The 14,531-nt window shown below is 49.7% G+C and overlaps 1 protein-coding gene across 2 annotated transcripts; it reads right to left on the bottom strand.

Annotated features, from left to right (window-relative positions):
• Positions 1-2,828: 2,828 nt before the first annotated feature.
• Positions 2,829-13,818, bottom strand: CDK16 (cyclin dependent kinase 16). 2 transcript variants are annotated; one of them, XM_084789625.1, is made up of 16 exons: positions 13,455-13,818; positions 8,289-8,496; positions 7,649-7,782; positions 7,423-7,548; positions 7,273-7,329; positions 7,059-7,173; positions 6,180-6,274; positions 6,021-6,083; positions 5,655-5,778; positions 5,344-5,464; positions 5,167-5,264; positions 4,989-5,094; positions 4,865-4,907; positions 4,637-4,727; positions 3,192-3,269; positions 2,829-3,108 (listed from the first exon to the last, which is right to left on the bottom strand). In XM_084789625.1, the coding sequence occupies exons 1-16, from the start codon at positions 13,806-13,808 to the stop codon at positions 3,071-3,073; spliced, it is 1,851 nt and encodes a 616-aa protein (XP_084645751.1). In that variant the 5' UTR covers positions 13,809-13,818; the 3' UTR covers positions 2,829-3,070. The 2 variants fall into 2 exon arrangements, with proteins under 2 accessions (XP_084645751.1, XP_084645752.1); XM_084789626.1 differs by lacking the exon at positions 13,455-13,818 and adding an exon at positions 12,997-13,342.
• Between the last annotated feature and the right edge of the window lie 713 nt (positions 13,819-14,531).

Below are 14,531 nucleotides of genomic sequence, written 5' to 3'. Positions count from 1 at the left end.
TAAAGTGCCTTGATCCACCTGCCTCAACCTCCAAAGTGGTGGATTACAGACTTCAACATTTGACTCTTGAGCTAGAGTTACTCACTAGACAAATCTGATGAAGTCGGTCTTTAAACCATGTGTTTATTGGAGTCTGCCCAGCTTAAGTGACTTGTTGGACTTAAATAGTAGCCTCAGGTGGCACATAACTGTGTTTTTTTGGCCCATGATTAACAATGGGGGAAGCTGAGAGCCAGAAATGTGAAATCATTTGTCCTTAGCTAGTATGTGCCTTAACAGTGCAGATCTGTGTCTTCCAGAGCTGTGTCCTTAAACACCAGGCAGAGCCTCAAATTGTGGTCACATGCTTTAAGCTCAGGAAATCCTCTCAGGTGTTTCAGAAAGCCTAAACTATTTCTGCAGTATCTTCACTCTCATTTTCATGCAGATATAGAGGAATTATTTCTTTGTTTATTTGTTTGTTTGTTTTTGAGACAGGGTATCCCTGTATCCCCTGGCTGTTCTGGACTCACTTTATAGATCTGCCTGCCACTGCCTCCCGAGTGCTAGGATTAAAAGCGTGCGCCACCACCGCCAGGTTTACTCCTTATTTTCAGTTAGCATCTGTAGGGAGTTTGATGGTAGTGCTGAGGTGTCTGTTACTGTGATTCTATCCTCTAACGCCAACCTGACACAGATGAAGTCACAATTTAGTTGTATGTTCCCCCCAGTGAACAGTGTTGAAACGCAATTTGGTGTAAGTTGTTAGCTATTTGTTTTGTTTTTTGTTGTTTTCGAGAAAGGTTTTCTCTGTGTAGCCTTGGCCTCCTGGACTTCCTTTGTAGACCAGGCTGGCCTTGAACTCAAGAGATTACCTGCCTCAGTCTCCCCAGTGCTGGGATTACAGACACCTAGCAGGGATGGTGCTCTTTAAACCTATTTGAATTGACTCCCTTCATTGCAGTTTGCTCCTCCCCACACCTAGAGCAGGTTTCTTCACCTTCCAGAAAGACACCAAATCTCTGCCTATATCAAATCCAAGAATGGTATGGCATAAGTCTGATGAGGATTGTGTAGACATTCTATCCAGTACAAAACTGACAGGAATGAGAATGTGTTTTTTCTTTTTGGTTTTCAAGACAGGATTTCTGTGTAGCCCTGGCTGTCCTGGAACTCACTCTGTAGACCAGGCTGGCCTCAAACTCACAGAGATCCACCTGCCTCTGCCTCCAGAGTGCTAGGATTAAAGGTGTGTACCACCACCACTGGCTTGTACCTAGCCTTTAAATCATAAGTGCTGGTGACCTGAATTCAGGTTTTCAAGCTTGCATAGTAAGCATATTACCAACTGAACCATCTTCCAAGCTTAGGTTGTTACAAACTTCACCATGCAGAGAACTTCCAGAAATTGTGGAAACCAATAAGCTTGTGGTTCTATGGCCTCTTTTAATTTTTGTTAGTTCCTTTATATAACCAGTGGTCAAAAAGCTAGTCTCCTTTCATTGTCTCTGCAACTGGCCTCTTCATAGTGTCTCTTCAGATAGTCACACTAGATACCACTCCGGATGTACTGGGCCTTCCAACTGTCTTTAAATTCTTTTATATACATTTTCTGCCTCCATCCTCTCAAGCTTTTTCACAGTGCTGGATAAATCTAACTCATCTATGTTCAATTAAGCCTGCCCTATTTCAACTCGCCCTACCATTCTATGTACACATCCCTCTAGATTTTTGCACGGTCTACCATACTTCCGGCCAACTCTTTCCCAATGGTCTTAGTTGATGGGACTAGGTATGTATTCATCAAGGTCCCACTAATCACTGTAGCTTGAGCCCCCTTGCCTCTTTTGATGATTTACAGCCAGACTTTTTACTTTAGACTTTTGTTTTTAATATTTCATACAGCAATTATGGTGCATTCAGGAACCCAACCCCCCCAAATCCCACTAGGAGGGCACCCTCCCCTGCCCTCCCACCCCATTTAAGGGTCCCAAGGCTTAGGGTAGAGGAAGGGGACCAAACCATCCATCCAGAAGACTGTCCTTGCCCTGCCTTACCCTCCCAGGGATTGGGATGTAATTGGGCACAAGCTCCCATGTGTCCCCCTGCTTGTGCACATATACATATTATATATGGCTCCTCACTAAGCTGGTCAATTCCTGACAGAGCCCCTACTCAACAGCACCGAGTGGGACAGGGCAGGAGGGCTAGGCAGAGCTGGGCTGGGGAAGACCCTGAGAAGGAAGGAAGCCCCAGCTATGGGACTGAAGGAGGGAAAAAGGCCCCCACCATGCCCATCTCCCAGTCTCTGGTAGTTCTCAGGTCCCCCTATAGTTGGGGACACTAGGTGGGGGAGGAAGGTGAGTGGCTGAGGCATGCTTTCCCATAGCCAATCCCAGGGTCTAGTGATGGGTCAGAATCTGAAATAGGGTCTGGGTCCCTGCCTCTGAAAGGCTGGGAGTGGGACTTCATTGCACAAAATACTGTAGAAGGGCCACACCCAGGGAGGAGGGCCCAACCAGTCTGTATATAGATATTGCATTAAAAAGTGAGATCCTCATTTAAAATAACAATAAAAAAAAAGAAAAGAAACTAAAAGAAGGCCCATACAACAGAGGCAGGTGGGACAGGTGGGAAGCTGGCAGAGGATGCCTCAGACCCAAGGCATCACTACTTTCTAAGTCAACCGAGAGCCCTGGCCTGGCCTAACCCCAACCCCTTGGCTGGCCATGGGGTAGTGGTCCTGGGGGAGGAGTGTGATGAAGAGGGGAAGGCCTAGCCTTGGTGTGGAAAGCTGGCATGGCCATTTGTCCGCCGGCAGCTACCAAGACAGAGACAGACACATCAAGCAAGGTAGTAGTGAGAGCTTTGTTAGCACCCAGCAGACAGGCCAGTGGTTGGGATGACAGGCCAGGCCAGTGGTTGGGTGTTTGGGCAGGTGGAGGGGACAAGTTGGTAAGAGAGAGGGTGGCTCAGGCAGGTAAACAGGCAATAAGCAGGGAGGATTGCAGATGGGGGCTGCCCTGTGAGGGGTGTGGCATCCCTCCAGCCGCTGCCTGCTGGGGCCTTGGTCTGTGGCTTAGAACTTGGCTTAGAACTCGGTATCCACCACACGAAAAGCTGGCCTGCCTGCGGGGGAAAGCAGAGTGAATGGCTGTTAGTGGACAAGCAGGTAGGTAGGTGGAGCAAGAGGAAGGTTGGGCCACACTCACCTGAGTCAGGCATAGAAGAAGACCGGATGTTAGCCTCCTTTTGTAGCTGTACCTCCTTTAGTGCAAATATGGAAGTAGCTGTGAATAAAGAGGCATGTAAAGGGGCATGACCTGGGTCTACCCAAAACAAATCCCACATGGTCCCACAGTGTGAATTAGAAAAAGCTGCCCCTTCTTTGAGAGGTTTGACTTTCTTCTGTCAAACCACCTACAACAAAGGAAGATGGGACATGGACTTCTGCAGGAGACAATAATGCTAACATAAATACTACTGACTAATCCATATGATAGGTGATTTGGGATTTAATTATTAATTCAGTGAGTAGATGTGAAAGACGAACTCAATATTTTGCTGTAATGAACTGTGTTTTTGTTTTGAAATGTGGTCTTTATAACCCTGGCTCTCTTGGAACTATGTAGACCTGGCTGGCTTTGACCCCACAGAAATCCACTTGCCTCTGTCTTCCATGTGCAGGGATTAAAGGCGTGAGCCACCATGTCCAGGATAAACTTTTTTTTTTTTTTGGTTTTTAAGAAAGGATTGAATGAACTATTTTAAAGCCAGACATAGTGGCTCATGCCTGTAATTTCAGGCCTTTTTTTTTTTTTTTTTGGTTTTTCCAGACAGGGTTTCTCTGTGTAGCCTTAGCTATCCTGGACTCACTTTGTAGACTAGGCTAGCCTCGAACTCACAGTGATCTGCCTGCCTCTGCCTCCTGAGTGCTGGGATTAAAGGCGTGCACCACTACACCCGGTCTGTAATTTCAGTTCTTAGGACAAGTGGATTGTCACAAGTTCCAGGCTAGCCTAGGAATGGGCAAGACTGTCTCTAAAAATAACCCACTGAAATGAGGTTTTAAAAATCTTTTTAGAAAGCCAGGTGTGAAAAAAAGAAAAAAAGAAAGCCAGATGTGGTGGGATGCACTTATTTATTAATCCCAGCACTTGGGAGGTGGTAGCAAGATCAGTTCAAGGTCATCCTAAGCTACATAACAAGCCTAAGGTTGACCTGATTCATAGGAATATTTGTGTCAAGAAGTCACACCACCACAAGCCAGGGCTACCTTGCCTCAAAAGAACCCCCCAATCCAAAGCTCCTGGTTTTTATTTCAGGAATGGGCCTGGAGTGCTGACGATAGTATAAGGAAGCTATAGGGAAACTTCTATCTACCATTGGGTTTTGAATTGTCTGAAAGTTAAATGGGTAGTTTGCAAAAACTATAGTGTACATTTTTTTCAGCTATTGCATCTATATGCACTGTATGAAATTTCTGTAAAAACTGAAAGGAATCTAAGATAAAAACAAAATTTCTCCCTAATAGATACAAGCTGCCACATGCGCATGAGGCTGTTCCCTCCTTAGAGATGGCACAAACCAACACTCTACGTTCCAATGGCTCTCCTCCACATAGCCCCAACTTGAGCCCATTCCCAGCTCCACTCACTGTCAGGAAGTTTGTGGATCCGTTCCCCCAGGCTGAGGAAGAATGGATGTTTCATGGCATCCTCAGCAGAGATCCGATTGCGACCCTCAAACTGAGTTGGGAAGAAGAGAGTGTATTGATATACTGGTCTTTTTACCTGCCCTCCTCAGAGCCTTTCCTTGAGGGAGGTCCCATTTTCCTACACCTGGAACCCCACCCGTTACACTTGGCCTCTGAAGATGGTCTCACCTGCAGCAGCTTGGTGAGGAGGTCAGCTCCATCACTATCCAGTCTAAGACAAAGATAAGGGGATGTGCTTTATATTGAGTTCAGACATCCTGGTCCCTACCGCCCACCTACCAACCAGCCTCACCGGGGTGCATGGCTCAGAAGGGCCTCGGCTCGGTACTTGGGGTAGTTGTATGTTCTAAACTCCTCATTGGACAGGATGCCTGGCCATGTCTCCTCAGTTGGGGTTCCTAGTAAGAAAGACAAGTTACTCCAAACATCTCAAATCCCCACAGCTCCTTAGGCACATACTTCCTTCTCACCCAAAATACGGAAGATGAAGTGCAGCTGTTCCTCTACTGTGGAGCCCGGGAAGAGGGGCCGGCCTGTGGCCATCTCATAGAAGATGCAGCCCACACCCCTAGGCAGGAAAGGCACCGTAAGTATAAGCAGCAGTTGGCTAGGTAGTCACCCTCTTCTTCACTTCTACCTTTCCTTACCACATGTCAATTTGGGTAGAGTAGTCTGTGGATCCGAGAAGGATGTCAGGGGGCCGGTACCACAGTGTTACCACTTCATTGGAGTATGTTTTAGTAGGAATTGACTTGGCACGAGCCAGGCCTGGGAGACAAACAGGAGAGCAGTTGGAATGAGGAGGTTGTTGGCAAAGCCTGGAATAGGGTACAACTGGGACTAAGAATGGCGGCCACAGTCAAAGTCCAGAGAGGCTGAAAGGGACGAGACTGGGTGGTCATAGGGAGGTGGGTTACTTGGAGAATAAAGCTGAGGGGAGAAGGGAGGCTGGTGGTACCGAAGTCTGCCAGTTTGAGCTCTCCCCTCTCGTTGATGAGTAGGTTCTGGGGCTTGAGGTCTCGGTGTAGCACCTTCTGCCTGTGGCAGTAGGCCAGGCCACGGAGCAACTGGAACAGGAACAACTGGAGACCAAGGAATGGCAGGCAGAAGTCAAAATATATCCACCAGCGCATTCCCTGGCAGCAGGCAAGCAATGCTCCCTCCCAGACACTGGGCCTAATGTCTTATCACACAAAAGGTGACAGGCTCCCAATGCCCCCCAACAGCTCCCAGCCAAAACAGTATACAGGGAAAGGCTGTGTCTAGGAGAGTTGCACAGTGAGTGGGGGCCCCCTCCTACCCCTGCTTTCTGTCCCACACCCACTTTCACATTGTACATGTTGATGACATTCCCACAGTCATCCAGGTACTGTTTCAGGTCCTTGTCCTGAGGACAAAAGAGGTAGTACAGGAATAAGAGTCACATATTAGGGCTCCTGGCCATTTCCCTAGCTCCCTGGTTCCAACTGCTATCCAACCTTACCAAATATTCAAAGACAAGGGTGAGGGACTTCTCTGTGTGGATAATGTCATGTAGTGTCACGATGTTGGCATGCTTGAGGTCCTTGAGCAGGGACACTGTAGAAAGCATGGAACAGAACAAGAGTGAGGGCCCCATTCTCAGAATAAAGATGAGAATAAAGACCAGACAGACACGAGCTTAGGGGCTTCCTTATTTCCCTGTATAGTTTAGGGTAATGCTTCAAAGCATCTAGCTCTGATTTACATTATGCTAAGACCTTAAGTGTGTCTCCATGGTCCACATGTAGGAGATAAAGCTTAGGCAAGTGTATCAAGCAAGAGCACGGGACTGTAGTTCTAATCCCTTGTGACACTCACTCTATTATCACAATCTGTTTTTGCCTTGTTCCAAATTTATGCCCACAGGCTGGAATTTGTACTCATTTTCTGGGTACTTTGAATCTACTCGTGATTTTTATGAACACTTTGAAAAATGGAAGCAAACACCATAATTTGCAATTAATTCACCTTCCCTGATACATTCAGATTCTTTTTTTTTTTTTTTTTTTTTTTTTGGTTTTTCGAGACAGGGTTTCTGTGTAGCCTTGGCTGTCTTGGACCGCTTTGTAGACCAGGCTGGCCTCCAACTCACAGCGATCCGCCTGCCTCTGCCTCCCGAGTGCTGGGATTAAAAGCATGTGCCACCACCACCCGGCTACATTTAGATTCTTAATTCCCTTGACTATTACCTGGGTATTTAGATGGTAGGCCTTCTCATGAAGGCTACAATGTTGTACAAGTGAGGAAAGAAGGTCTGAGAAAGCCCAGTCTCTGTCCTCACTCACTAGAGAAGACTGTAAGTGTGCCATGGAATCAAGAAAGTCTAGGATGGGGTCTGTACCTTCCCGGATAGCAGTACAGGGTGCCCCTTCTTCGTGTTCCAGCCTGATCTCCTTGAGCGCCACAAGGTTGTCTGTGAGCTTGCTTTTGCCCTTGTAGACGGTGGCATAGGTACCCTGGAACGTGAATAAGTACAATAGCAGAGGTACTACTATGAGGGTGCATGGAGTTCACACTGACCCCCATCTTTACCATGGTTCTTTTAACTGTCTTACCTCACCCAGCTTGTCCAGCTTGATGTAGGTCTCCAGTTTTCCAAAGCCAATCTCAGACTGTGGGGTAAGGAGGGGCATGTTGAAGCAGGGTTGGAGAAGGGCGCTGGAAGAGTGGGATGGGTGGTAGAGATGCGACAAAGAGACGCTTACCAGGCTGACACGGCGGAGGCGCCGGCTAAGAGGCTTATCAAAGATTGGGCTATTGAGGGTCAGCTTCTCAAGGTAGCCCTCAGGCAACCGGATGTCAGCTGGTAGCGACAGGCGCTTGTTGATGTCCTAGCAGCCAAGATGAAGGAGAAGCAGGATTATAAGCTCCACCTCCCCAAACGCAAGCCCAGTCTCCAACTCTTCCATCACTGGGACAGGGATCAGGCACCTCAGTGGAGATCTTGCGTGGGGGGTGGTTGCGCATGCGCACTCTCACTGGAGACTGCACCTCATCTGAGGATGTGGCTGAAGCCTGGTCACTCTCCCCATCAGACCCCATCTTCATGTCCTCGTGCACAATCTCTGGTGGTGGGGAGAGGGAAAGGCCAGGCCACCGGAGTCAAGAACACATTATATTCCTTCATCATATCTATGTGTGTAATGTGTGGACGTGGCCCCTAGAGCAGACTGGGAAATCCAGGTGGGCTAGGACAGATATGGAGTGGGTGTGGTCACCTAGTAGAGTACTCCATCAGAGATGAACTGAGATGGCAGCTGCCCCTGGGTCAGAAGGCTAGTGGTGACAGCCATTGCCCAGAGCCCCGAGAAGGCAGACCCAATGAGACTAAGAGGGCTACCACAGAGTGTAGGGAAAAGGCAAAGAGAGCCTTGGAGCAGCTAAACAGGCAAGGTACCCTTCCGCCCCCCTGGGGCCTGAATATAGTCTAGGAAGGAGGTACAGACAAAGTGTGTTGGAAATGACAGGGAAGGGGGTAGAAGGAAACCAGAAACAAGAGTCTAAGGAACGCACTGGGAGGCAGCTTTTGGGGGCTAGGACAGGAGAGAGAGAATGACCAAAGTGAACCCACCTGGTGCAGAACTTAGTGGGCCCCGACCAGAGCGAAGCTCCCCTGGGGCAACACGAGTGGGGACCTCTCCAAGGTCACTGCCACCACCACCACCACTCTCATCCAAGCCTATCTGCTCAGGGGCACCATTGGTCTTTTCTATGCCTCGGCCCCCTCGGAGTGTCATTGACAGCTGCCGTTTGATCTTTTTCATCCGATCCATGGCGATCTGAAGAGCGGACATTAATAGAAATGGGGACCACATCAGCATCTGCTTGAACACCCAGGGGTCCCTGAAAGACCCCAACGACTCAGAGAGGGGTACCAACATGAACATATCAGTGTCCACTCAACCACTACAGATCCTTGGAAATCTGGCAGAGATAGGGCCCTTTGTCATTGTTGGACCAGCCCTAAGTCACCTACCTGGGTAGTAAGACTTGGGTGGCTGGCTGAGGTTAAAGGTCCATTCATTAGGTTGTTGGTCTCTAAGGCAATAGTCTCTCTGTGTGAGCATAGGACTCCACAGCAGCTATCCTCAGGTACAGTAGCAGTGATAGCCACAGCCACAGTGGGGACAAGGGGTTCATTCAGAACTGAAGGACTAGTGACAAAGTCCTGGGTACGGCCATAGAATGGCATGTTCCGCTGACACCAGCCCCACATTGCCCCCAACTGCCAGGCAGAATGTTCCCTATGGCCCACAGGTACTCTCTTACGCCTTACCCCAACAACCACTGTCATGGTGACTAATGGATCACCCCACTTCTGTATCCAGATGGGGGGGCTGCTGAGGCCTAACCACTGGATGGAGTTGAGGGGGGTGGTGTCTTAGTACACAGCAGCTACCCTCAGAGTGGCTAGATAGGTTCCATAGGGTTGGGACCCATAGGGTCCAAACCCAGGTTTTTACAAAGCCAGATCACATTTCTTTCTCCTAGAGAATATACCACATCTTCCTCATCATCCCAAGTAAACACAGCAGTGCTCACTGTGGCCCATATGCCTGATATACGTCATTTGTCCCTATTACCTCTGGACTCACCTCCTTGATCATTCCTAGTTGCTGCTCTGCACCACACCCAAGTTTCTACCTCAGGATCTGTACACTGGTTGTTTCCCAGATTGTAAAACATCTTACCCTCCATCTTCTCCAGCCCTTTTCATGAGGCTTCCACAAGTAACCTTAGTTAAAGACTCTGCCATCTTGAGCTCCCTCACCTTTCTAATATGTCCCCCGGTTCTTATCGCCACCTCAGAAATAATACCATCTACTTATTGGTTTCTTTTCTTGTTACTGTCTTTTTCCTCACTGCCACAACTAGAGAGAGGATCTACTTCACGAGGGTACATTTCTGTTATGTTTAGACTACAGCTATATCCGAAGGACCCAGAATAGTGACTGATAAAGAGTAGATGCTCAAAAAGTACATACAGAGGCAGCCATTAAAGACTTGAGAGCCTAGGACCTTTATTGAGGTTAAGTCCCAGACACTTACAGACTACCCCAAAGAAGACATCCAGGGATGCTAGAATTGACAGCAAGATGACCTAGATGGGCTGCTAGTGGGAATGGGGCCACCAAAAAAGGTTTAGGCCGGCATTTTCCTGCTTCCTCCTGGGCTCTGGGCCAGCAAGGCGAGGGAAAAGACCTGGCCCAGGAACCATCTGTACTCACAGCAGGGATTGAGATGGCCCAGGGCCCAAGGGAGGTAGAGCTAGCTAGGGGGTTGAGGATAAGGCCAGGGAACGGAGTCAAGAGAAATGGGTCATCTCTTACCTTGAAACAAAGTGCTTACCCCAGCAGTTCCCACTCCCACTTCTGCCTGCCATCTCTAGAAGAGGAGGAGGCAGAGCCAGGCAAGCAGAAGAAATCTCAGATAGATAAGAGTAGCATCCACCCACAGAGAACCCAGGGCGATACCATAAAATCCTGACCTTGGGGACTGAACACTGGACCTAAGGCCTTGAAAGTGGACAGCTCCCAAAGACTTCCTTTTGTCCCCACATGGCAGTCATATCTAGCTGTTTTGTATGTGGTGTCAAGGGACAAGGGAAGAGGCTAGAAAAATGATCGAGAGGGAGCCATGAATTAATTTATTACCCCTAGCTGGAGCCCTCAATGACTGGAGATTTTCCAGAATTCATCTTATGGGAGATTTTTTTTAAAAAAAAAGATAGGGTATTTATTATACAACACTTTGAGGGGAGCAGACCCCTAGAAACAGATACACTTAAACATTTGTGAGCAGCAAAACTTAAATGCTGAAATTTCAGTTTTCTGAGCTTACAGACTTCAGAATAATTGAAAGAGCAAGACTCAGGAGATAGAACTCCACATGCCGTTTGTCCTTCTTGGCGCCCCTCAAAGACACACTCATAAGTCCGGCTTCTCTCACACCAAGAACACTCAGCGCTAACTTTAACTACTGCTGAGCACACAGTTGCCACACTCTAGCACTCCCACAAACTCCATTCTGTCCTGGCCTCTACAAGCATACACTGGACTCTCAAAGAGACCCTCACTACATTATTAACTCCTACTAACATGCACGCTTTCTCTTTTTACCTCTTTCTTCAGTACTCAAAACCCTGCCCTCAACTCTGTTGGCATACATTTGCTCTTTTAAGCAACTCCTGCCACCGCCATATTCTAAGGCCCTGCCTAGCCTAGATGCTTGTTCCTTCTCTGTAGCACTGCCCTCCCTCCCCCCCCCCGCCCCCCGCCCAAAACAGTGTCTCCTCTGGATTCTGATCTGATCCTCATTGACATTCACTAGGGTGCTCTACAGCTGACCCAAATTAGCATTTTCTGGACCTTCCCATTGCTCTGAATCTCATCAGTACACAGTGAACCTTGTACAGTCCCTAACCAGTTTTGCTCACATTTAGGCCCCTTCACAGTTGTGAGCCTCTTTGATGTGCGTGCTGGGATCTAAACTCAAGTCCTCTGGAGGAGGAGCATATGCTCTTCACAGATGAACCAACTCTCTAGCCCTTACCTTGGCAATCGTGACCACGGGTTAGCATACACTTGTCTTGTACTTCCATTCTATTGTCCCGTCCCTCAGCACAGGCTGAATCTTCACTCTGTCTTGACCCCGACTAACACACACTGGGCCTCACCCAGTCCTGACTCCCTATTAATACACCCTGAACCCTTAGCTTAGCCTTATTCTGCAGGGACAAACACATCAGACTGGCCCTCATTAATGCACACAGCACCATTTCCCCCTGACCCCCATTAACACACACTTCAGTTCTTCACGGCTCCAATTCACTTTGGCGCACTCACACCTTTACCTATTCCTACCCTCTCTCTGCCTCAAACCGCGCCCCCATTATTATCCTTTTGGATCACAATTGATTTCCTTCATAGCTCGGATCCTTCCATTACACACTAGATTCCCACCCCCCCACCCCACCCCACCCCCAACTCTACCCCTGTAACAAGCCCCAAATCAACACACTTCAGTGGGCCATGGACAGAAAGAACACAGTGGGTTGATGTTCATCAGCATATTTTTGCTTCATGCTCTTAACCCCACAGTAGTCTAGCAAAGTGGCAACCATCCTAATGCTGGACCCTTTAATGCAGTCCCTCATGTTGTAGTGACACCCCTCCCCCGCAACCATAAAATTATTTTCGTTGCTACTTCATAACCACATTTGTGCCACCGTTATGAACTGTAATGTAAATGCACAATGTCTAATATTTGACCTCAAAGGCGCCTCACTCCACAAGTTGAGAACCTATTGCTCCAAAACTTCATATAGAGCATTGCCCATACCTTCTGGAAACTCATATTCTGTCTTTATGGGCACTCACTCACGCCTCACCTTGACACTTAAGTGTGCTACACTCTTTGTGCTTCCTTTACTGACACTTTCCCATACACATGAATGCACGTGTCTGATACCCAGTAGGGCAGGCCTTACACACACACACACACACACACACACACACACACACACACACCCTCAGGTCCTTCAACAGCACTGCCCTCACACACTCCCTTTATTACAAAGTACATACCCTCACCACTCTGACCCTCCCTTACCCACTATACACTCCATCTTGAGTCTTTTAACTACCCCCAGAAGTGGCCACCCCCAACCTCGTGGGCAAACACAGTATTAACACCATCCTCAACCTCTCACCACACACTGGGCCTCAGAACCCTGATTCTATTGGCACACCTTCTGGTACTTCTACCCTCCCCCCCCCCCCCCCCCCGCTTTCTCCAGTGGGCCTCTCTGAACCTTAACCTCCATTATCATAACACGGCAACCCCCTGTTATACACCACCACGTCCCTTACGGCCCTGCAAACCCTTCCTTAAGCACACACTGGGCCTGGAATCTTTACAGGGTCCTAAGGCTTTAAAAAAAAAAAAAAAAAACCAAATACCCCTTTAACAACCTTGAGACTTTCACCCATCCATCCCCATCGCTCTAGTCCTTTAGTCACCCTTCTCCCCGTGAGCATCCACTGCACTTCCCACCCTAGGCTCCTAGGACAGGGGCCCAGGGCGGGGCCAAGGTCAGGGAGGCCCCAAATGACCCCCCCCCCGGTGCATTCTGGGAAACCTGAGGTGGGAGGAGGGGGAGGGGGCACCTGACAGGAAAGCAGCCCAGAACCCCTAACTCTGGTCCCAGCACCGCCTAGGGTCGGGTTAGTTCTCTGAGGAAGAGCAGCCCCCACCCTAAGTATCGAGGACACGCTCACCGGAGGGGGCGCGCGAGTAACCTCAGAGCCGCGGGGCCGACGCGGCGGCGCCTGGGGCGGCGGCCCGGGATGAGGCCGCGCGACCTCCTTTTCCTCCAGTTCGCCGCAGGCGCCCGTCCCAGTAGTCTTCGGCCATGGCTGCTGGGCCCGGGCCGCCGCCGGCTGAGGAGGAAGAGGCGGCGGCGGCGGCGGCGGCGGCTGAGGCGGCGGCGGCGTCCCGCTCAGCCGGCCATGAGCTCGGCAGCTGCGGGCGATGCCCCCGTGCTCGCAAGCGCCCGCTGGAATCCGGGTGTTCACGACGCCTCGCGACTCGGAGCGGTCTGCTCGCGGAGACCCAGCGGATCCCAGGGCCTCTCAGCCAGCGGCCCAACAGCCGCGCGCGCCGCGCTCCACGCATGCGTACGCACGCGCTTAGTGGGGGGAAAAGGGGGGGTTGAAGCAGGAAGGAGGAGACTCACCTCGGACTGCGTCCACCAAAAGAGCTGTCTGCAGCGGGAGGGAATGCGGCCATTGCGTGCCCAGCAGGAAATGTGGTGTTGGCCCTGGTGCGGCGCCAGGGGGATGTAAAGGTGGGCTAATACTTTTAATCTTGCCAGAATTCTCCTAGCATCGAGGTGAGTAGCAGTCGGTAGCCAGTCACCACCTGCTTTCCCTACAGTCTCACTTGCTACATCCCCATGGTGGCAAACGGGACTTTTGCAAGGAGGAAAAGAAGAGGTGAGCCAAGCACTTCTAGTCCTTTGTGGCGCCTCGGGAAGCAAGAATTTAAAGGCTCGAGATGACTTTCTAGGAGAGGTGGCCTGGATTATCATTGGCCTTTCCCACCTTAGATAGGACAACCTAGCCCCGCCCTGCCACCCTCCCTCCACCACTAGTTCGTCCCCACAGTAAAACGCACGTAGCCCCGCCCTTTTAAAAATTGTCTCTCAGCCAATCGGCCTTGCTCCCTGTGGCAAGGCCGAGCAAGAATGAAGGGCGTGGCGAAGCCGAAGAGGCATGATCTAGCTTTCCCTTCGGCTTGCCTCTTCCTCTGCACAGCTTTTTATTGGTTTTCGGGATCGCCTTTTTGTTCTGGGCGCCTCTCAGGAGAGCTCTGAATATCCCGTAAGATAATTGGTCCAAAGAGCGCTCAATCACCCGAGTCCCTCCCTTAACTATTCCCACATTCTCCTGCATCTTCCTGATGAGGTGGAACCTAGGCTGAGAAGAAAGGCGGACCTTTAAGAGGGGGCAGGCTCCGCTTACAGCGCATGTTTGGAATTTGGCTTGGGTGGAGCCTTCTTGCTGCCTCACCCTAACATTCGTGTGCGCGCGCCCCTTATTGGGCTTTCTTGAGACCTTTCAGTTACCTCATCTTGTCCACTACAGACACCCCTCTTTACTTCTTAGGCTCTGTTACATGGCCAAGATTGCCAGACATACTTAAAATTATTCCTCTCTAGAAAATGACACGATACCCCATACCTATCCCAAATATCGGGCCTGAGACTTCCTTAGACTGGACCCAGGAATTTCCTTGTCTCTTCTGGGCTTCC

This window comes from Acomys minous (genome assembly GCF_964271855.1).
Source record: "Acomys minous genome assembly, chromosome: 7".
In the NCBI taxonomy this organism is placed as follows: Eukaryota; Metazoa; Chordata; class Mammalia; order Rodentia; family Muridae; genus Acomys; species Acomys minous.
Note: the sequence above shows the minus strand (reverse complement) of the source record. Positions and strands in the feature narration are given on the sequence as shown.